Source organism: Berghia stephanieae, chromosome 7 (assembly GCF_034508935.2).
Source record: "Berghia stephanieae isolate SIO BIC M18660-M18661 chromosome 7, UCSD_Bste_1.3, whole genome shotgun sequence".
Classification (NCBI taxonomy): domain Eukaryota; kingdom Metazoa; phylum Mollusca; class Gastropoda; order Nudibranchia; family Aeolidiidae; genus Berghia; species Berghia stephanieae.
The window spans coordinates 14,902,504-14,927,503 of record NC_088366.1 but is presented as its reverse complement, the minus strand read 5'-3'; the positions used below and the strand labels follow the sequence as shown (position 1 = coordinate 14,927,503).

General features: G+C 35.7%; 1 protein-coding gene across 3 annotated transcripts in view; it reads left to right on the top strand.

Annotated features, from left to right (window-relative positions):
* LOC144976762 (uncharacterized) overlaps window positions 1–23,381 on the top strand; it is a 181,830-nt gene extending 158,449 nt beyond the window's left edge. For all 3 annotated transcript variants that reach the window (XM_078921164.1, XM_078921166.1, XM_078921165.1), the window contains exons 7-8: window positions 16,238–16,525; window positions 19,134–23,381. In XM_078921164.1, coding sequence (XP_078777290.1) covers window positions 16,238–16,525; window positions 19,134–19,468 — 623 coding nt within the window. In that variant the 3' untranslated portion in view covers window positions 19,469–23,381. The remainder of the gene's footprint in view (window positions 1–16,237; window positions 16,526–19,133) is intronic.
* The last annotated feature ends 1,619 nt before the right edge of the window (window positions 23,382–25,000 follow it).

Here is a 25,000-nt window from a genome sequence, read left to right as displayed (position 1 = left end):
TAACGGCCGGTGCGTTACATCAGTGGGGTCTAACTTCCTGTCCTTTATGTCCACGCTGTGGGCAAGAACCCGAAACGGCAGAGCATCTAGTCGAAAGGTGTGTTGTGACGATGCTACCGGGCGGGTTCGCGACGGTGCACGAATGCGGACCGGACTTTGCTGATTGGGTCGATCGTCATAACATAATAGTGTGAACCATAAGAAGCTGCTGCCGTGAAATCGGAGTCGTGCTGTAATCCAGCATGTATCTATCTAGCTGCACCCTTGAGGTATGTCTACCTCTACTCTGCCTTACTCTGACAAACAGGAGACACCGTGGTTCTGCATCAGTTTCTAATGGTGCTCACACTATCATGTTATGACGATCGACCAGTGCTATCTATTTCTCTAGATTGCTATGCGATCGACCCAATCAGCAAATTCTTTACCGCACTCGTGTATCGTCGCAAACCCGCCCGGAAACTTCGCCACAACACACGGTTCAACTAGATGCTCTGCGGTTTCGGGTTCGTTCCCACATCGGGTACGTGTTGGACGTGGCTCGGCAGTATGGCCTTTTGCTTCGTATCCGAAAGGTACCGAGTTCGACTACCCGCCGCGCTGTGCGACATTGAGCAAGCCAACTCGCAATAGTAGCTCATTTTGCAACGCTGCACTGTGAATCTGACGCCTGGGTTATTCCAATCTTCCATTGAATAGACCCTGAAAACAAATATCCCCTTGGGGATGAATAAAGGGAATTTTTAAATTATTATTATTATTATTATTATTATTATTATTATTATTATTATTATTATTATTATTATTATTATTATTATTATTATTATTACTATTATTATTACTATTATTATTATTACTATTATTACTATTATTATTATTATTATTATTATTATTATTATTATTATTATTATTATTATTATTATTATTATTATTATTATTATTATTATTATTATTATTATATTTAAAAAAAAATAAAAACACACATTTTTAAAAAGTTTGGCCAGAAAACCCGTCCTTCAAATTTCGATCCATTAAACTGACCCTCATTTTGTCAAAACATCTCAACCACGGGACATTCATGTCTTCCAACAAAGATGTCCCAAGTCGGAGGGGTTTAGTTGAATCTATTGATATTTGAAGGACGAATTTTCTGGCTAAAATATTTAAATATACTTTTTTTCTCTCACAATATGGCAGCACATAATATATCCATCGCATCACTCTGGCAATATGTGGGATGGACTTGATGAAGGCACATTTTTTTTAGTTTCATGTTAAAATAAGAATAAGGAATATTATTTTACAAAATATAAATAAATAAATAATTTAATTAATTAATTAATTAATTAATTAAAAATTAAATTAAAAAAGAATTGTCCTTCGAGGCCATCAGTCCCATGGAGTCGGAGTTTATCCCGATTTCTATCGCGTGAAATAGACAATAGCAATTGCTTGCTACCCTTTGGATAAGACGATAGAATGAAGCAAGTGCTCCATCAGCTGAGCTACCGGGGCCTCTTTACATTATCAGTTTAATAAGATTAAAAAGAAACTCATTTTCCTCAATGAGGCATTAATTTTACTCAAATTTGATCAGTTAACTCACTCAATCCTAGAGGGTTTTTTTGCTACTTTTAAAATTTGGAAAAATAATAGCCTATTAAAAATGAGCATGTGCATATATTTTTTTAATTCAACTAGACCATTAATTACCTAACATGTAAAAATTAAAAACATTAGCTTTGATGCTAAGCCTATAATTTGTCTAAGAAAAATGTAATAAATAGGTATGGGGTAAAAGTAAACAACGGATATAGTCGGTGTTAGGGTTGAATGAGTTAAGCTTATCGTTCAATTTATCACCAGGTTCAATCTAATATATATAATATAGTTTTGAAACCATTGGTCATATAGTTCTAGGAAGTAATAAATAGATCGTATTGCCAGACCGTCCTAGTACTATGAAAAATTCGTATAAATACGATTTTTTGGCTTCAGCTACAGAAGTGCATTCGCCTCATTGACTCAATAACATCTAGTTGAGAAGGAAAGTTTAATTCCGTAGATGGTATAGATAGAATGCGCTTGGCCAAGGAGTTCACAACATTGCCATCCGGAAGTATAACGGACCAACACACAAACTCTGTGTAACAATGAACTTTTATAGTCTGGTTAATACAGTTTAGTGAGAACAACTCACAAACGCGGATGGCAAAAATAATAACAAAGGCCTGAATGACGTCATCTTCGAACTATCTATATTCAGGACTTTGAACCGTTTTTGGAAAATGCTGAGAGCAAATTGTTTATTTTCTACAGCTATTTAAAGTTAATGTTTCCCTTGGATATTACGATTAAAAAAAAAAAATCAAGTTGGCAGCTCGTTATCACGCCTCAATTACAGTAAAATAATTAATGGTGTCCTCCTTTTTTTCCCCCTTTATCTTTGTTCAAGTTTTCGGGGAAGAAGGATTTCTTAATTAATCTGCTTTGTCTAACACTGTATCATATATTTTTGGGTTGTTTTTTTTTTGTTTTTTTTTAAGACCATGATAATACTACAGTGGTGGAATTCTCGTAACCTATAGAAAAAAAAAAAAGAAAAAAAATATTTTTAAAAAAAGGTTCCCCCACCCATCCACCCATTCATCCGTGAACGTTATCTGAGAGGAATCAGCATACTGAATATTTCATCCACAGAATCATTGAACCGTGACAAGCTGCTCGCCGAGGAAGTGCTGGAATTCACTGGCTGATGCCAAATTCGACTCTCTCTCTCTCTCTCTCTCTCTCTCTCTCTCTCTCTCTCTCTCTCTCTCTCTCTCTGTGTGTGTGTGTGTGTGTCTCTCTCTCACACACACAAACACACACACACACTCACAACACGACGCACTCTCACTCTCTCTTTCTCTCTCTCTCTCACTCTCACACACACACACACACACACAAAACGACACACTCTCACTCTCTCTCTCTTTCTCTCTCTGTCTCTCTCTCTCTGTCTATCTCTCTCTCTCTCTCTATCTATCTATCTCTCTCTTCTTTTTTTTTATCTCTCACTCTCATTCTCATTCTTTCGCTCTTTTTGTCTCTCCCTATCTCTCCCCATCTTTCTCTCTCTCTCTCCATCTCTCTGTCTTTCCATTTCTCTCTCTCTCTCACACACACGCGCACACACATCTTGTGTGTGTGTGTGTGTGTGTGTGTGTTTGCGCGCTTTGAATCAAAATATTAAACATAACAATCGAGGACTGTTTGATATGTTGATCCATAATGTGTACACGTTATCTGTCACTCTTTTCAATTAGAAAGAAGAGTGCACGGTACGAATAGAAGACAGATCTATAATATTACATAAACACACACACACACACACACACACTCACACACACTCACACAGACACATATCGCACAAAGAGAGAAAGAAAAAGGAAGATAGAGATAGATAGATAGATAGAGAGAGAGAGAGAGAGAGAGAGAGAGAGAGAGAGGAGCAGCTGAAAGAATATTATCCCCTCTTACACATTCTCTCTCTCTCTCTCTCTCTCCCTCTCTCTCTCTCTCTCTCTCTCTCTCTCCCTCTCTCTCTCTCTCTCTCGCTCTCTCTCTCTCTCACCCCCTCCACAAAAACAAACAAAACAGAAATTCAAAAAAGAAATTCTAATCAATCATGTTAGGTAAGTGATACCGTCCTCCTAGGAAGGGAAATAACTTATGAAAACATCGAAATGTCAAGGCGTAGGTCGATACCTTTGGGCTTTACGAGAAACCTCAGACCAGCACAATGTCAACACGGAAGATGTAGGACGGGGCACAATTCTTGTAAGATTGTAAGATAAGATGCTTTTATTAAACACATTTTTTATTCGACAGAGACAACGTTTGCACCGACCAGATACTCGTTTTCCACTTGAGTATGGTGAGCAAATTATGAGTCGAAAACTTTTTTTTATGGACTCAACGTATCGCCTTGATGGGGGTCCCGATAGCTCAGTTGGTAGAGCACTCGCTTCACAGGCAAAAGGATGGAGATCGATCCCGAATGCAGTCGGGATTTTTTTTTCTCTGATCCCACTATCTACCCAGTAGTGAATGGGTAGCTGGGTCTGTTAGATCTGGATGAAAGTACTTTGCGATAGACTAGCGTCCTATCCAAATGATAGCAAACAATTGCTGTTGTCCGTTTCACGCTATAGAAACCGGGATAATCTCCGGCTCCATGGGCCCAATGGCTCTGAAGGACTGCTTACAACGTATCGCCAGCGCCCATAGCCAGCATCGAACTCGTAACCTACAAGTCACAAGCCGAGTGTTATATATTATCACAGAGTAGATAAGTTATCTACCTACTCTGTGCTATTATTTAGACCGCAAAGCATCAAAGCAATTTGTGACTCACCGCTTTTATCTGGTACTAAGTCGAGGGTAAATCAGATGTCGAAAACTGAAAGCAAAATGATCAGAAATGTAAATATTAGTTTTTCGCTCTTCTCTCTCTCTCTCTCTCTCTCTCTCTCTCTCTCTCTCTCTCTCTCTCTTTCTTTCTTTCTTTCTCTCTCTCTCTCTCTCTCTCTCTCTCTCTCTCTCTCTCTCTCTCTCTCTCTCTCTCTCTCTTGCCTGGCATGTCTCGTTCTACATGTTACGTGTTGCTGTTGGTCAGTGACCCTTTGTAAAGTGCTTTGAGCACGTTTAGTGGATATTGCTCTATATAAAAGCCAAATTGTTTTTGTTTTGTTTTTTTTTTGGGGGGGGGGAGGGTTTAGACGATGATCACGTGTACTTATTTGCAGGTCTGATAACCTAATTCCTTATGGGCTCATTGTTGTAATGGAAATCTAAAAATTTTGACGTAAAATACTGTCCATTACAACAATGTTAAACTAGACCCATAAGGATTTTCGGATGTGAGACCGACATATAGATAGTACGCAGATGACGTCACTCAGGCCTTTGTTATTGGTTTTGCCATCCGCGTTTGTGAGTTGTTCTCACTAAACTGTATTAACCAGACTATAAAAGTTCATGGTTACACAGAGTTTGTGTGTTGGACCAACGCACCAAAGAAAAATACTCACCAGCTCTGCCCGCTAAAGCAATTATAACCAACATTACCTATATATGTTTTTCTGAATCTCCCATCCTTGTCCACCCAGCAGTGATTGGGTAGCCCGGTCTGTAATATCTGTCGGAAAGCACATTGCGATAGACCATAGTCATATCCAAAGGGTGGCAAAAATGTTTGTCCGTTTCACGCTTTAGAAGCCGGGATAAACCCCCCTTCCATGGGCCTAATGACTCTGAAGAACTATGTTTTTTTATAACTTTCCGAGATAATTTTATGAGCACTGACCATCTCTCTGATAGTCTGAAAACGCTAACATAAAAAATTAAAAAAAATAAAAATTGAGCTATATATAGCGCAATATCCACTAAATGTGCGCAAAGCGCTTTACAAGGGTCCATGGTCAACAGCAACATTTAACATGTAGGACGGGACATGACGTCTGTTAGGCGATATTACAATTTTTCGGACAAAGACAACGCTGTTAACGGCCAGGTACTCATTTTACACCTGAGTACGGTGATAGAATGTGAGTAAAGAGCCTTTTCCAAGGATTCAACTATGCGCCGAGTGCGAGGCTCGAACCCAGGACCTTCCGATCCGAAAGCGAGTGTCATACCACTAGACCATATTATAGCCGCACAACATAGAGCCGTCTACATCAGGCATTCTATTGATGCTGTGCGTTTGACCAAAAAACTCACAACATTTCGCTAGTCGGATATAACGTACTATAACACACAAACTATAAAATTAAACGTTTATAGTCTGATTGATACAATTCGGACTGAAGGCCAGCGGTATGGCCTATCGCAATTTATCAAATTAATATAATATTATAAAGTGTTGCTATTGGTTCTTCGTTGTATATTTTTACATTGTGTATCTGCATATATATATATATATATATATATATATATATATATATATATATATATATAATATATATGTATATTATATATATATATATATATATATATATATATATATATATATGCATGTATGTATACATTGTCGTCATAGATTCTCAACTTTATGTTTATACATTTTTATACATTCCACGTCTGTCAACGAATTTCCATTTTTTTGGATGAATAAAGTATATTGTTATTATTATTATTATTATTATTATTATTATTATTATTATTATTATTATTATTATTATTATTATTATTATTATTATTATTATTATTATTATTATTATTATTATTATTATTATTATTTGTGAGAACTACTCATAAATATGGCTGGCTAAAAAGAATAACAAATAGCTAAGTGACGTCAATTTCGATCTATCTATAGATTGTATGCGCTTGGCTATGTAGCTCACAACATTGGAAGTATAACCGGCAAACACACAAAACTATGTGTCACGCTAAACGTTTATAGTCTGGTTAATAGATAGTGTGCGCTTGGCTAAGAAGCTCATAACATTGCCATCCGGAAGTATAACGGACCAACACACAAAACTGTGTTTATCCATGAACGTTTATAGTCAGGTTAATACAATTCAGTGAGCAATACTCATAAACGCGGATGGCAAAAAAACAATAACAAAGGCCTGAGTGACGTCATCTTCGAACTGTTTATATCATTTAGTGAGAATTACTCATGAACGCGAATGGCAGAAAACAATAACAAAAACCCGAGAGACGTCAACTTCGTTCTATCTATCTATATATCATCAGTATAGATGAAAATTTTCGGTATTCGGTCCCAGCTACAAGCCTCAAAAATCAATAATATCAGTATTATTTCGTTTTGTTTTGTTTCAATACCTGAAGATCAAGAGCCAGCATTTCACTCAAAATGTTCAACAAGAATAATTGACGCGCTTCGCTGATCAAAGAGATAGCGATATGGATGGAAAGAGATCAAAGTTCTATGAAACTTTCAACCGGTTAACTGCCGTACTCCGGAAAACTTGTATTTAAACATTTGGCCAGAAAAACTCATTCTTCAAATATCGATCGATTTAAATGACCCTCATCTTGGCAAAAACGTTCTATCTGGGACTTCTCGAAATCCCAGGATTGAGAGTTTATTTGCCAAAATGAGGGCCATTTAAATCGTTCGATATTTGAATGGCGGGTTTTCTGGCCAAATTTTTAAATACGTGTTTTCTCCAGGGAACGGCAGTTAACTGGTTGAATAGAAAACAAAATGGTAATTGAGGTTTATAAATGAAAAGCGATGCCTTCATGTTCCAAATTTTTACCGTTGTTTCACGGCCTTTTTTTACTCATTAAATGCAGGACGACGGCGGCATCGATAAAATGTCCGTCAACAAAAGAATTTTAGAGTTTTTGATTTCATCATTAAAGTCTATCAAGTTTTATTCCATGACTCGGTCGTTTAATTGTTTTCATTCAAAGTTTCCATTGCGGATAGTTGTCTTTCAGAGCCATCAGGCCCATGGAGTCGGAGTTTTATCTCGGTTTCTATAGCGTGAAACGGACAAAAGCAATTGCTTGCTACCCTTTGAATACGGCGCTAGTCTATCGCAAAGTAGGTAACAGACCCAGCTACCCTATCACTGCTGTGTGGACAGGAGAGGAAGGGGGGGGGGGGGTGTCTTGAAAAAAAAAATCTCGATTGCACATGGGATCAATCTCTCGGTCCCTTAGCTTGTGAAGCGAGTGCTCTACCAACTGAGCTATCGGGACCCCCTCATTGCGAATACTGAAGCAATAATGTATAAAGAAAGATTTCACTTATTTTGTCAATGTTTTATTGGATAGAAATGTGTACTTTAATCTTTATTTAGAATCTGATAAATTAATCAATATCTTTGTTGTTCCTAGTAATGAAACTTATTGTCTCAAAACGATAATATGTAGGGTGAACCAGATGCTAATAAGTTAAATTAATATTTAACTGATTAAAAATATTATTGATAATAATGATAATAATAAATAATAATAATAATAATAATAATAATAATAATAATAATAATAAATAATAATAATAATAATAATAATATAATAATAATATATAATAATAATAACAATAATAATAATAATATATAATAATAATAATAATAATAATAATAATTATTATTATTATTATTATTATTATTATTATTATTATTATTATTATTATTATTATTATTATTATTATTATTTGATCATTGCAGTTATAAGTAGGCAAGGTACAACTCACAAAAGCAAGTATTTGGTAAAAAGAAAAGTCTTGCTTAAGACGTTTCTTGAAGACACCAACAACACTAGTCAGATATTCTGACGGACTTTGGAAGGGAATGCCAAATTGTGGTGCCACATTTAGAAAGAGATCTACCACCAAAACTCTTTGAGATATGTTTTCGGTACTACTCACAATTTTGAAACATGCGATCTCAAATCCGCTTCGGAACATACGGCTGAAGAATATCTATTTATTTTTTTTAATGATTTAATCAAATATAAAGGTTTTCATCTAAAAAGAGTGACTTTTGTTCCTTAGAAAAAGAAACAAAACAAAAAAAAAAACAAAAAAAAACAAAGAAAACAACCAAAAAACACCAAAAAAACTACTACTACAACAAAAACAACAAAAATACAAACAAATATGAGACTTCCTAATTCTATTTTTAAAAAAAACAAAAAAACAAAACAAACTTTAACACAATATTTTTCATCTAGTTAAACTTCCTAATTCTATTTTTTTAAAACAAACTTTAACACAATATTTTTAATCTAGTTAGACTTCCTAATTTTATTTTATTTTTAAACAAACTGTAGCACAATATTTTTCATCTAGTTCATTCCGAGACTATACCGGATTGATACGGTCGGTCACATATATTTGATTATATCTCCATTTTCATTTTCATCCGGATTTGCAGCTTGATCAGGTAACAACTTTTTGATTTACCGAATCAAACCAACGCCTTCGTTAAGAGTTCACAAATTCTACGATCAAAATGGCATCATATCGGGCTGAACTAGATGAAGATGTTAATAATTCATAGCGGTTGAGAGATGTATGATGGTGGTGGTTGTGAAAGGGGAGGGGGGGGGGAGGGGGGAGTAAACTTGATTTCCTGCAAGTTACTGTAGTCGAGTGTCATACCACTAACCCACAGAGCCAAACATCTATACATTAAAACATTTAAATGTCTCCATTTGATTATTTTCCCTGTCATCTACTATTTTTTTTTTTTGTTGTTAAATTTGTTTTTTAATTTTTATTTATGAGCACCCAACCCACCCCCTCCCCCACAAAAAAAAAACACGAAAAAAAAACAAAAGAAAAATCAAAAGAACAAAAATCAATATAACTCCCGAAAAAAAAGCAAACATACTAAAACAAAACCATATAGAAGAAAAAAAAGCAGACTAAAACAAAACAGAACAAAACAAATAAACAAAAATGACCTTTTATTATCTTAATTTGAAAGCGATTGTTAACCTCGATAATGTGTCGTCAATGCGTGTAATTGTAGATTTCTAGATAGGCGTTCTACAGGGATACTGATTTTATCAGTTGACCCATCGCGTAATGAGGTTTCCACTGTGACGATTATGATGTTAATGAGTGGTTGCATGATAAACGAACCGATAGCGTGAGTTAGATACTCGTGCCTCCCTGGGGGGAAATTTTGTGAAAAAAATTCATGACAAAATTATTACGCAAGTTATCGCTCTTCATGCTCAACATTTTGAACATTGTTCGAATTTATTGCATACATTATTAACAATGATTTAAGTACGGCTCACCATTAGCATTGAGGTCCTGATAGCTCAGTTGGTGGAGCACTCGCTTTAGACGCAAAGGGACCGAGATCGATCCCCCTGCCCACCCAGCAGTAATTGGGTAGCTGGGTCTTATAGATCTGGCTGAAAGTACTTTCAGCGTCATATCCAAAGGATAGCAAGCAATTGCTATTGTCCTAGACACGTCATAGAAACCGGGATAAACTCCGGCCCCATGGACCTAATGACTCTGAAGGACCACTCCATCATAAGCATCATAAAGTCTTGATTTGTTCAATGACATTTCTTCACCTGCCAGTGATTCACTTCATTTATTTTTGTTGAACGAAACTAAGTTTTGTTTTACTTGTTCTTGTCTTTTACCTCTACACGATATGACCCAAGAGTGTCCATTGTCGTAAGCTCCAAATGTCACCACTGACAGTTGGGGTTTCGACTTTAATCTAGCCGGCCATTATTACAACATGCCGTTTCCACAAAGAGAGCAGTAACGCTATTGTAAACAGTTAGGTCTGTAGTTGTAACTAAAGAGGGTGCCATTCGAAAGGGAGGCTACCCAGTTTGTCACAGGCCCAGTTTGTCACAGACCCAGTTTGTCATAGACCCAGTTTGCCACAGGCCCAGTTTGCCACAGGCCCAGTTTGTCACAGGACCAGTTTGTCACAGACCCAGTTTGTCACAGGCTCCAGATTAGCGCGAGTACGCCTTAGTTGATTTACTTGTCTTGCTTTGTTAGACTGTAAATCTGATGTACAAAATGATGTACTATTATTTAAGTTTTATGTTGTCCTGCAAATAAGAAATTAAGATACCAGATTATAATTTGTTCTCTTGAATATTTGTATATGTCTACAGTCATTTCAGCCCTTCAATTTACTCTTCTCATAACTTTCAGTTGCAATGATTATATTTTTTTCACAAACTGCGTTTATCTGTATATAAACGTTTAAAAGAAACATATTTATGTCTTAAGAGAAGACTCATGATAAGATTTTGTTATTTCATTTAAGTATAAGAGTATTGATGACAGTAATAATTACAGCACTTTAACTTTGTACGTGTAACTTAGGTTTTTCATTCTCCACCTTCAAACTGGTGGTGCAAGATGGTCTTTCTTACATCAATGGAGCTTGTTTCATTTTGTATGCGAATCAAAACAAATTACTCTGTATATTTTAACGATGAATGTTCTTTCGTGAAAACAATTGAAAAATAAAATTCATTTCATACAATCAATCCAATCAATCATTCATTTACTCCTTTTGAGAATGTCAGTGACAGCTTCCATCATGCACAGGGCACAGTTGAGGCAGGGCCGGCCTGTTGCAAACTGGGTCTGTGACAAACTGGACCTATGACAAACTGGGCCTTTGGCAAACTGGGTCTGTGACAAACTGGCCTGTGACAACTGGTCGTGACAAACTGGACCTATGACAAACTGGGCCTATGACAAACTGGGCCTTTGGCAAACTGGGTCTGTGACAAACTGGGCCTATGACAAACTGGGCCTATGGCAAACTGGGTCTGTGACAAACGTATGCTTCAGCGTGTAAATACATAGACATAAATAGAAAAAGGTCCGACAACTCTTACTGCAGCAAAAATATTAACTCACTCCTTACCGGCCATTTTCCGGATTGCCCCAAAACTTCACACCCAACCTATACAGAAATAGATTTATTTCACTCAAACACAAAAGCTGTTAGATCTTGCTATACATATTTTTTCTGCTAAACGAGCTCTTCAACACAGTGTTAATATACTTTAATTATAGCAAACAATTTTGTCCAAATATTATGATGTACAAAATAAATCAGAATGAGAAAAACGTTGGCTGCATCGTAACAAATGTGACGATATTCCTATAGGTGGTAAGGAGGGGAATGAATCATCTTAACAACGCCACTACCACCTTATCTCATTCGTCTGTAGTGTTTTATTCATCCTGGGAAACCCAAAATGTACAATTTATCTTACATTCAATTTCACCTTGTTATTTACATAAACACAAAAGATCGACAGTAAGGAGCGCCACTGGCGTATGTCTTCTGCCAGCTTCCGGACCTCAACCTAGGTCCAATCGAAGGGTGTCATCTCTCTTTCCACCGATCTTACACCTAGAGAGCAATAATAATATAATCGAACATCGCCTTTAAAAGGTTAACTGAGACAATCACTGCAAGGATGCCATTGTGCTCAGTGCAAATCATCTCTCGAGGGCTTTGTGATACCATCTACATCGGCTCGCTATGATTGTATCAGTAACATGATTATTTTGTCTTCGGGCTCATGTCCAATGGCCCCGCGGTCATAAAGCATCGCTTGCTAATTGTATTATATCGAATCAAAATATTATGTGATAAGCACTTTAAATCTTGCTTACCTTTTGATAATAATAATTCAAAGAGACTCCAATGTAAAGTTTAGACGTGGAGCGTGAAGAGGAGGGATGGGGTTTTGGCTACATCGGTAAAGCTCTTAACTTACTCGTAAACCGAGTTCAGTTTTCATCCTGTTCAGACGTGATTTTAAAAAAAAATAATAGATTGCCAAGCAATATTAAGGAAGCTGAATCAAGCTTAATCAAATATAAATATATTTGTTAGCTAAATAGGTCGGTGCATAGACTACTCTTTTAACATTTTACTATGGAATAACATTTTATTATTATTTTATTATTATTATTATTATTATTATTATTATAATTATTATATTATTATTATTATTATTATTATTATTATTATTATTATTATTATTATTATTATTATTTATTATTTATTATTATTATTATTATTATTATTATTATTATATTATTATTATTATTATTATTATTGTTATTATTATTACCATTATTATTATCATCATCATCATCATCATCATCATCATCGTCATCATCATCATTATTCTCTTATTATTTACTCGATAAAAACTCCAGATCAGAAAAGCAAAATCAGTGATGCTACTCTGGCTTCACTGTTCCCTTGAGTGGCAAGTGCTCCTTATGAAGTCTCGATTCATAGCAGTATGAAGTAAATTAAATGTTAAATAATGAAAATGAAATGAGATTATTCCACTCCTAACAGTTGAAAACTCAATCATTTTTAGTTAAAAACATAATCGTTGTTTAAGGTTTTGAAGTAATGATTTTATCCAACAATTATTGCACAATATTTCAGCTCATTTTATTTGATTAAAAATATATTGAAAAGATTGTTTAGTTGATTAGTCATGCTTTGTTAATGAAACAAACATTTTCTAATATGATCACTAGAGACAGAGATAACTTGAATTCATTGCAAAATACAGCCTTCTACTCATTGGTTACGAATTATCTAAAATTCTTACTTTGAGTGGTGGAATGTAGGTATTCTGTCATGCCTTTGGATTTATTGAACTTGTTTTATTTTTTTTACCGCGCTTTAACACTCACTCGCAAGCTCGTAGTGGTAAGTGGCACGCCTTAGATACTCATATGATAAATCTATCGCTTTGAAAGAATCCAACGTGCATTTATTTGCAGGTCTGATAACCCAATTCCTTATGGGTTCATTATTGTAGTGGAAATCTCAAAAAATGACGCAAAATATTGTCTTTACAACAATATTAAACTCGGTCCATAAGTGGGTTCGGGTGTCAGACTTGCACACACACACACACACACACACACACACACACACATATATATATATATATATATATATATATATATATATATATATATATATATATATATATATATACATTAGTAGAATCATATTATCTCTTATTGATTGCGAAAAGCTAAAAAAAATATATATATTTTGGATTAAATAGTCACGTCTCGGTATCTGCTAAACCCAACATAACACCAGTAATGGGCGCTTGGTCATATATTGAAGTCGGCTCAATAATGCAGAATAATGCGACGGTATCATATCGATTCATTTCCATTCCATTTTGACACCGTTTTGATTCCGATGGTTTAAGCAAAAGACCCATTACTGTTGTTGTTGTTGTTGTTTGATCTATGGCTATCTGAAGAATAATGTACTCGTACTTGGTTTGACTCGACAGTTTTAATCTCATTTGTCCACTTGAATTGATTTTATCCACCCTATCAGTTAGATTTTTATTCGTGAAATGAGTCGATATATCGAAGCACTTGATGAAATAAATCGATACTATCAAAGTAATTTGTGGAAAATGTACAGTATTAACATCGTCAAAGCGGTTCATATATTTTCATTTCTGAGTATCATTTCTTTCTTCTTTTTAAAAATTATTTTCAGATTTCGTATTGTTTTTAACTATATGCACATAATTTCAGGACAGATAAGCGAACACAATAATGGGCTTGATTTAACATTTTTGTAATGGACAATACTTTGCGTTGGTTTGAGAGTGGTTCCATTAGAACAATGAGACCATAACAATTTAGGTTATCAGACCTGCAAACAGGTCGTACTCGTCGGTTTGAAATGTTCTATTCGTGATATTATTTGATGTTAAAGAAATAATCATCTTTTAATACTTCGTGGTAATTTTTGTTTCTTTCTTTGTACTCTTTGGCATTGTTTTGAAAACAATGATGTACTTTTAATTTGTCTTTCATTGGTTGATGTCTGTTGTCAGTTGATGAAGAGGTGACCGATGAAAATTGTTCCTAATGAATAATGCAATTAATGGAACCAATTCACTCCTTATAATTAGTTTTCCATTTCATTCCAATGGCGAATAATAGTCTCGTGGCTTCGAAAAAAAAGAAAAATATTTTGTAATGTTTGATTGAGTCAAAGAATTATAAATGCTGTTTGATCTTTAATGCATAACTATCAATCTATCTTGTCTGCACTCATTCACTTTACTTGCGAAACGAAAGCATGCAACTTTTTATTTTATTTGAAAAAAAAAAAAAGATTTAAACTCAGTCCGTGAAAGATACGAATCAAGTTTTCCCAACATTTCTAGGAAATTGTTTTAAACTACTAATTTTTAAAAAGTGTTTGACACTCATTTAACCCTCTCCATACCAGACATTTTCAGGATTTTCCCCAAAACCTCAAACCCAACTAACACAATAATATATTTTTATCACTCAGACATAATAGCAGTAAAATTCTTGCGTTAAATAATTTCTTTAGCAAAACATGCTCTATAACACACTGTTCGTTTTCTTTAAATTTTATGATGTGTTCAAGAAATTTGAGTAAGAAAATTGTTGGTTATATCGTAACGAATGTGACGATTTTCCTGCAGTTGATAAGGAGAGGGTTAATAAATATGAGCAGATGTCACGTCATTTCTCCCTCTGATCGTCTGAAATAATTTTGACTTTTACAAATCCTTTACAATGGAATTATGATGTAGCCAACACCGCTGGACCAGAGAGGGTGGCTGACTGTAAACAAGGTTGACTTTATCAGTTATCAATAAGACATTCTTAAACAGATGAAAGAAACATTTGGGACCATAAAGAGGTGTTGACTTTAAGCAGAAGTCGACTTTAAAGAGTGTTCATTTATGCGGATTCCATTGCATTGAGAGTTTTTTGCCAAGATGAGGGTCATTTAAATCGATCGAGATTTGAAGGACGAGTTTTCTGGCCAAATTTTTTAATATGTGTTTTTCTCCAGAGTATCCTACGGCAGAACTGACAATGCCATTTAACGTTTGGGTGGTAGTTTGTCGTAATCTGGCTAAAAATACACATTTGTGACCCATCATATCAAACCTGTAATATTTCGGGATGAACTAGGTGCAGGAAATTGAATTTACAGCCACAAATATGAAACCCTGTGGTTAATTTCTATTCTTTACCCGTAAATTTGAGAACAAATACAATTTCTTACATTGGACAAAGGACCTGAAGTTTGGATTTCTTGTCGTATTAATTGTAAATTATCTTTTTACAGGATCCATTCATTCCGACATAATATAGTTTTGAACCGCTTTTACAACAACAACAAAACTTTGGCTAGAAAACTCGTCCTTCGTATATTGTTTATTTCTTTCTTTCTTTCCTTTTTTTTTTTTGGTTACTCTCCGTTTCTCTGTTTCTGGTTGTAAAGTAGAATTTCACCGTCTTTCTTCTTTTTCTTTCGTTTTGGATTGATGTATTTCGTGCCGATGGCATTTCCTTGTTGCTTCGAGTCACTGAAATTCTTTTTTTTACTTTTTACATTAAAAGCTTTTCAGTCAGAGGCAGTGATTCTTTGCTGAAGAGGGAAGTCGGTCTTGTCATCGAAAAAGCCCTTCTTAACCCCCCCCCCCCCCCACCCCTACCCCATCCAGACATCTCAGCATACCGAGGGGTTTTAAACTACGGAGTTCTGTCTGTCCATCAATCTGTCCAATATTGGAATCTACGTGTGATTTTACTTTTGAAAGGATTCTCAATGGGGTTGAATCATATTTTCATTCATTATTTATTTCTATATTTATTTTTTCATTTATTTATTTATTTATTTATCTATTCTTCCAGAGTGTGGATTCATCTGCCAGTTTTTGTCTTTGGGCATCACCGCATCCATCTTCATCTCTGTCGCTTCCATCGTCATCATCATTTCATGCTTTGTCGCTCTCGTCTGCTGCTGCAGGAGATCCTTCTGTCAGAAGTCAACAGATCCCACGACGTATACAGGAAATAACGTGGTAACCACGGCAACCACTGTTAGCGTCAACGGTGGAGGCAGCCATCACGGTGGCGGTGTTGGTGGATCTGTGGGCTTGCCTGGTAGCGCTAATGGAGGGAGTGTTAGTAGTTACCAAGGTACGTATCTCCTTTAAATTCTGATATTTAGTTACGTAGATGTGATTCATAGAATATTCGGACTTGAGACTGAATTGTCTCCCGTGGCTAGTTGGACTCAAGTTCCAATGCGCATGTGCAATCAACTGATTATTTGGACTCAGTCTAACTAGTCTTCCGTGGCAGTATAGTTATTTTTAAAAATAATATTTTCAATATTGATCATTAAGTAGATTTTATGCAAATCAAAATATAACAATTATAGTTATAGTAACTATCACCGGGTAGTCTAAACCCGCTTTATTTGATGAGAAAGCCACGGGTGACTAATTCAGACTTGAGTCCGAATTGCCACTTCGATATATATATATATATATTATATATATATATATATATATATATAATTATTATATATATATATTAATATATATATATTTTTTTTTTTCACCGGCAGAATGAATAAAAATGGCGCCACTCAGTTCTGTCTTATTGGTTTAGATTGTCACTTGTGTGATTAGTTATAAACGTTTACATACTTTTACATAAAAGTTACACATAATTTCGTGTGTTGGCACCATTGATCAATCAGCAGAACCGGTGAGTGTTTTACTTAACGCATACCATCAATCAATGTTGCTTTGCTAACTTCAAAGGCAGTTTTTAATCTACCTTGCATTGTTCAATGGTGGGCCAAGTGTATACGAAGACACCAGGTTGGCATCTATTTTACCACTTCAAGGCAGTTTTTAATCTACCTTGCATTGTTCAAATGTGTGGGCCACACAGATGTAGTAACAGACAGACACCCAGGGTGGGCCATCGATATTATTTTACCACTTCAAGGCAGCGGCTACGATGACACAATATTATAAGGACGGTGGGCTAGCTCCTGTGTCAAAATTTTACCTTTGTTTTTCAGATCAGCTCTGTTTTCTTTCTTTCTTTCTTCTTCTTCTTCTTCTTCTTCTTCTTCTTCTTCTTCTTCTTCTTCTTCTTCTTCTTCTTCTTCTTCTTCTTCTTCTTCTTCTCCTCCTCCTCCTCCTCCTCTCTTCTTCTTCTTCTTCTTCTTCTTCTTCTTCTTCTTCTTCTTCTTCTTCTTCTTCTTCTTCTTCTTCTTCTTCTTCTTCTCTTCTTCTTCTTCTTCTTCTTCTTCTTCTTCTTCTTCTTCTTCTTCTTCTTCTTCTTCTTCTTCTTCTCTCGTGTAATTTAAAAATCATATTTTATTTTATTAGATATAGCATTATGTGAAATAATTTCAGTTGATAAAGGGAAGAACTGTTTTTGATCCAATTTGATTGTTCTCTCACCTACTGTAACTTCATATTAGAGGTTATAAAAATGATTATGATTAATATAATTTAGTAAATTATTCCATTGTGAATTTCGGATCTACTCTTGCTAATTGTTTGGTTGGCAGGTACCCTTTGACATCTCTTGTTAAAGGTTTTTAAAAAAAAGGTCAGTCAAATGACAGCTTTTACCGGGACATTGGGCGACTTATTTGACGTTCGCATCTAACTTTTCTACCTGCATTATTTATGCGATCAGCAATGAGCTCGAATGATATGGAGATTTCCTGATCTGACGTCATCGCGCTATGAGATGATAAGATTCAATAAAACCATAAAGCATATGTCTTGGAGCTTCCCTGATCTAACGTCATCGCGCTATGAGATGATAAGATTCAATAAAACCATACAGCATATGTCATCATTTCTTCTGAAAGCTTTAAGACGCCTTTCAAAAAGTAAGATGGCCAATGAAGGTATCAAGTTAAGAGATCAAGAATGAAGTAAACATCCCTCCTGTTAGGAAAATGGTGGTCCTCAGAATTCGGAGACAGATAGGAAACGTCCAAAGAATACCAAACAACAGCGTGGTATGTGTAGCACTTTTTGGGGCAAGCCACTTGTGGCACTTTTTGGGGGCTTCCAATAGCACGAAGGAGAGATCGAGACCGTGGGAGACCCGGATTAGGACAGTCCAGAAGGAGAGAGACAACTGGGATTTACACTGTGGAGGGAGGCCGTTTCTAATGTGGCGTGCAGGACAGCCTAGTAGACAAGCCCTAACCTCCACCAGGAGAGTTGGAAATAAGTATACGTAAGTAATAGGTTATCGACATACCTCCTTGTTGTAGTCCAGTCGACTTCTCTTGCTCTCCTAGAAACACGATGGAACTGGACTGCAGGTGGTATCTTCGTCAAAGGATGTTTTCTTCTCCCGTTGCTAATGTTGATTCCATTATTCTTTCACCCTTTATACAGGATCCAAAACCAAGCGCACATATTTGCAGGTCTGATAACGGAATTTAATTGTGAGCTTGTTTTGATGGAGACTATATTGCGTTAGTTTGAGAGTAAATCCATTTGTACAACTATGAGACCATAGCAATTTGGGTTATCAGACCTGCATTTCAGTACACGTGTGAGTCCACAAACTACTACCTCCGTTTTTTAACCTGTCAATTTCTTATATGTCTTTATTTTATTTTATTATTATTTTTTAAATTTGTTACTAACCCTTTTCTCTAGTATTTTAATTTTATTTTAATTTCAGTTTAGTTGTGTGGATTTGCTGTATTTCTTTTAAAATTACAATAGTTTCTTTTCTCATTCTCCACCCTCAGCCTCTCGAGCGCCCAGTGCCTTCAGCAACCATGGATACTCCCATCAAGGCTACTACCCAATGCAGCCCGTGGTGTATCCTTCGCCTCACCACCATCCTCATGCTGTAGGCTCATCGGTGTATTCCTATGCTAAGGAGTCGCCTTTTATCGCCCCTCCCTGCAGCCAATACTCGTCCCAATACTCGTCCCATCACTCCTCCCACCCCCCATCCAACCACACAAGGTCTTACACCCCGACCAGCAGCAAATCGGGAAAATCCAATCGATCTAATAATAGCACCAGCGTGACGTATAGTCAGGGTACAGAAAAAGTTTCTTTGCCTGTTAACCTATAGCATACAAGAAATGGAGGACGGAGAAATAAGAATTGTATTTCTAAGTTTTAAACAATGAATTCATGACATAATTTAAATACAATATTTACAAAAAGTATCTGATTTTATCAACATATTGTGATTTGATGCTCAGCAAGACAATTCAAATTCAAGAAGCAAGGGGGCGGACTAATTGAAGTTCTGCATGAAGATGAGTTTTGCGTTTAGGTCTGCACATTAGTGAGGTACATACACACCATCCTGAACTAAGACCTATAGGCTTGTCATTCTCTTCATATACCGCTGAACGACTCTTAAACAAAATCTGTATTTGCACTATTTTGCATCTTCATCACAATCTATACATAGTCTAACTCTGTACTGAGATCCTCACAACAATCCTGTTTTAATGATCTGAGCACCGGTAAAAGATGTTTGTATGATTTAATCAATGTTACACGAGAAACTGAATATGATGCAGTGTTAGCATCGTCTCAGTGAAATCATTTGATTTTCCACACTTTATGAACACATAAATTTGCAGAAGAGACCTCATGGATGAAATGCGTTAGGTAAATAGCGCATACCGTCACTATCTGCACATTAATTGCATGTTGAAGGAAAAAAAACATAAGGAAATCTTCATGGATTGCATAAAAAGGGCGGTTTATAGCCCCTCGGATATAACGACCAACATCTGGTCAAAATTAATGTCGTTGAATCCGGTTACCCTGTCTAAATTTTTTGGACTATTTACGCAAATGATATTTGTTTGTGTTCGTTGAATGAAATGTGTTGGACAAAGATCTAGGAAAGGCGCTGCTGTGGGAATGTGTTTGAAATGGACATTAAGAAGGACATTGTACATTTCTGATAAAACCCGTGAATGTCATCGTGCTCTTTAGACAACTTGTTTAGATTTCCAACCCCAGAGACAACACATGGTTTACACTAAGTTTGTTTTAAATCCTACGTAATATTTTGAAGCTTTGTAAAGTGGCCAGCAGCTAAAGATGTACTCACTACTCTTGGCAAGATGCTGATATGGCACAAGCACCGATTTATTCAAAGGAAACCAATTATAAAAACAACCATTTTCAAAATTGTCATAAAGTATTTTCGGTGTGTTTGTTTCCACCCCAAAAAATGGAAGTTTGCATCGCTTCTGAAAGTATTATAATATTTTTAATGAACTTAAGTACTACGCCGAAGGAGGGAAATTAGTTTAATATGATTCGAACCGCTATGAGTCACCACAAGAGCAACATCCCCATGAATTGAGGCGCTTTGATAGGCGACTCGCTCAAGGCCACAAAGTACGATGGGTGAGACCGTATCCTTCGTTAACTCCATAGCCCGATACTTCCCTAAAATTTTGGTTACAATGCAGGGAGCCCATCACCAAAAGAAAGTGAAAGGTCAGTTTTCGTTAGTATTGCTCAATGAAACAAGTGGTTGTACAATTGATTACAGCGCACTATTCACTTTCTTTTGATGTCGTTGTCTTGTATTGTGATGTGATGTTTTGGTAAGTGCCAGACTATGGATATTCAGATGTAACGGTGGGACTTCACGCCGGTGCCTTTTGACTTTTTGGTTATTGTATGACGTGAAGAAAATATGCGGACATGACACCATCCAGATTTAGTTATTCCCATGTCTCGGCGTAACAAAAATTCAAACGACACTGCGTACGATCAGTTACCAGATAATGCTTAGTGTAAACATTATTTGCATGCCTTATCCTTCTGTATAGGAATGTGTAAATAAACCCGCTGGACTCAGGTGTGAATAAGAACCTGGTGATATAGGTAATGACAGGCACTTATGCTGAAGGAATAAATGTTTTGCGTTTGTGTTCTTTGTTCTTGATAACAAATACAGCATGTAGAGCGCACTAAGCAAAGCGCAAACGTGGATTTCCGCTTTACAAATGTTAGCACGAAACAATCCCTAGTGTCCAGCATATTCAAACTCGGGTTCAATTCCATTCATATAGAAGTGGTGAACTTTATCAATCAAAACAAATTCTATGGCTGTGTTACGGAGCAGTGGTTGGTTACTACACACCAATCAAAAGACTTGTCTATTCAGTGATTATTGTAAACCTTTCGCAACGCAGGACGTAAGCCGTATCACATAAATATCTTTACATGGTATCTTTATCTCATATTCTGACGTGCACAATATGTTTTGTAATTGTAACCCTAAATAGAATGATCTCTGGGGTTTTCAGTTTGTTTTTCCATTTTGTTTGTTTGTTTGTTTGTTTGTTTTTTCCCCTTTTCTTCTCTTTCATTCTTTCTTTTTTTTTAAATGCATAGATGTCATAGGGAAACGTTGGGATATTAATAAGCCTATTACTCCTATAACATGTGACATTTACGTGATATGGTTAAATTTGTCAGTTGTCAAAGCAAATTATGTTTTGTTTTAAATGTGCATTTTCTTTAACTCTTCGAATCAGAAAAGATAATTTATAATTCTTTTACTTTTAATCATTGTATTTTTGGGTTGTTTTTTTTTTTGGGGGGGGGGGGGTTGTGTTTCATTGTCATGAGTAATTGGTGTGCGAAAATGGATATGCCGCTCTTGGTTGTCTACGAGAGAGAGAGAGAGAGAGAGAGAGAGAGAGAGAGAGAGAGAGAGAGAGAGAGCAGTGTAGACCAGCAAGTATATCACTTATAATATTATGTTATTATTAGTTTATTTTATGTATTGGATGTTTTCGATACCATAATCAACGCTGCCACCTTTATCATCATCATCCATCATCATCATCATCATCATCATCATCATCATCATCATCATCATCATCATCACCATCATCATCATCATCACCATCATCATCATCACCATCATCATCATCATCATCCATCATCCATCATCATCATCATCATCATCATCATCATCATCATCATCATCGTCATCGTCATCATCATCATCATCCATCATCATCATCATCATCATCATCATCATCATCATCATCATCATCATCATCATCACATCATCATCATCATCATCATCATCATCATCATCATCATCATCACTCATCATCATCATCATCATCATCATCATCATCATCACATCATCATCATCATCATCCATCATCATCATCATCATCACCATCATCATCACATCATCATCATCACTCATCATCATCATCATCATCATCATCATCATCATCATCCATCCATCATCATCATCATCATCATCATCATCATCATCATCATCACCATCATTATCACCATCGTCATCATCATCACTATTATCGTCATAAATAACACAGCCACCATCACCACCACCTCTATTATTATCCTCATCATCACCCCCCTCATCATCATCATTATTATACCGTCAAAAAAAAAAAGACAGCCACCATCACCACCACCTCTATTATTATTATCATCTTCATCTCCCCCATCATCATCGTCATCATCATCATCATCATCATCATCATCATCATCATCATCATCATCAGCATCATCATCATTATCCAAATTGCCGTGGCCAATACAACTATCCACCATACCTATTTACACGCATCCCAAAGCCATAACACAGTTTACTTACTAACGTTACCCTGTTAGCCTATAAGACTCAATGTGCAATTCTATTAATTTTATCTTATGATCTGGTAGAAATCCATGACAAACTACACACTTCAAACAGAAAAATGATTGATAAAATGAAAAATGTAATCACCTTCAATCCCATTGGTTACCCACCGACTAATCGCGGTATTATGTTGGTGGAGTGATTTTTGATGATACAAATTTAATTTATAGATAGTTCGAAAATGACGTCATTCTGGTCTTTGTTATTGTTTTTTTGTCATCCGCTTTTATGAGTAATTCTCACTGAACTGTATCAACCAGACTATAAACGTTCAAGATTACACATAGTTTTGTGTGTTGGTCCGTTATACTTCCGGATGTAATGTTGTGAACACACAAAAAAACACAAACTCGGTATTTAAAAATTCGGCCTGAAAACTTAAAACCCGTCCTTCAAATATCGATCGATTGATAAAATAATCCTAACTTTGCCGAACACTCTCAAACTCGGAGTCTTTGTTATAGATGGTTTCATTGTTGTCATGGAAAAGCTCTCAATCCAACGCAAGATATTGTTCTCCATAACAACAATGTTATTACAACAAGTCAATAGTTGCATTCATTAAATATTATTTGCACGTTGGTTAACCGATTAACTGTTGTACTCTGGAAAAATTAGTATTTAAAAATTTGGCCAGAAAACTCGTCCTTCAAATATCGATAGATTTAAATGACCTTCATGTTGGCAAAAACTCTGAAACCTGAAACCTCGCGAGCTCCCGGGATTGAGAGTTTTTGCCAAGATGAGGGTCATTTAAATCAATCGATATTTGAAGGACTAGTTTTCTGGCCAATTTTTTAAATACGAGTTGGTTTTTTTTCCAGATTACGGAAGCTAACCGGTTAACTCTCTCCTTACCGATACTTATCAGAATTTTCCCAAAATGGCAGGCTTACCCAGCAGAAAAATTGATTAAAAAAAACTCAAACAAGCTATCTAGAAAACAACTTTCTGTTCTTAGTAATTAAACAAAGATCATTCTTCAAAGTTTGTGATGTACAAAATAAATCTGAATAAGAAATATGTATATTGTGTCGTAACAAATGTGACGATTTTGCTGCAGGTAGTAAGGAGAGGGTTAAAATATATGTTCTCATGATGTGCCCAGTCGCTTTGTATAATAAGATTGCATCAGTGCTACGCTACAATGTCTTTGAATGTGATAATGGATTTTGAATGATACCAAATTAAACACGTATGACGTCATTTGTTTATATTTTGATGACTTTCTTTATTTCTTGTTGTTTCTTTATCGTGGATAACAATATTATGATCTACTCACAATGTTATTGTATTATTTTTATGATAATGATATGAAAACTGTTTTCTTCACTTGTCACCAATTTTATTATTTACCTCGAATATGTTAACATATTGAAATCATCACCATCAAGCATCATCATCATCATCATCATCATCATCATTATCATCATCAATATTTTATATATCATGAGCATCACAATTGTCATCATCATCATCATCATCATCATCATCATCATCATCATCATCATCATCATCATCACCACCACCACCACCATCATCACCACCACCACCATCATCATCACCATCATCACCATCATCATCATCACCATCATCATCATCATCATCATCATCATCATCATCATCATCATCATCATCATCATCATCATCATCATCATCATCACCACCACCACCATCATCATCATCATCACCACCACCATTATCATCATCATCATCATCACCATCATTATCATTGTAATAAGCACGATCGCCGTTACGTGTAATGTGTAATTCAATACTATAATAATATACATATATTTTTAAGAAGCAGCAAATCTATTGTCTAATGTCATTAATTTATCACTCACTGTGTCATAACAATCAACACGTTATAATAAAACTAACAACATAAAGACTATCGAAGACTATAGCTTTATCAGTCCAGTTGATGAGTAA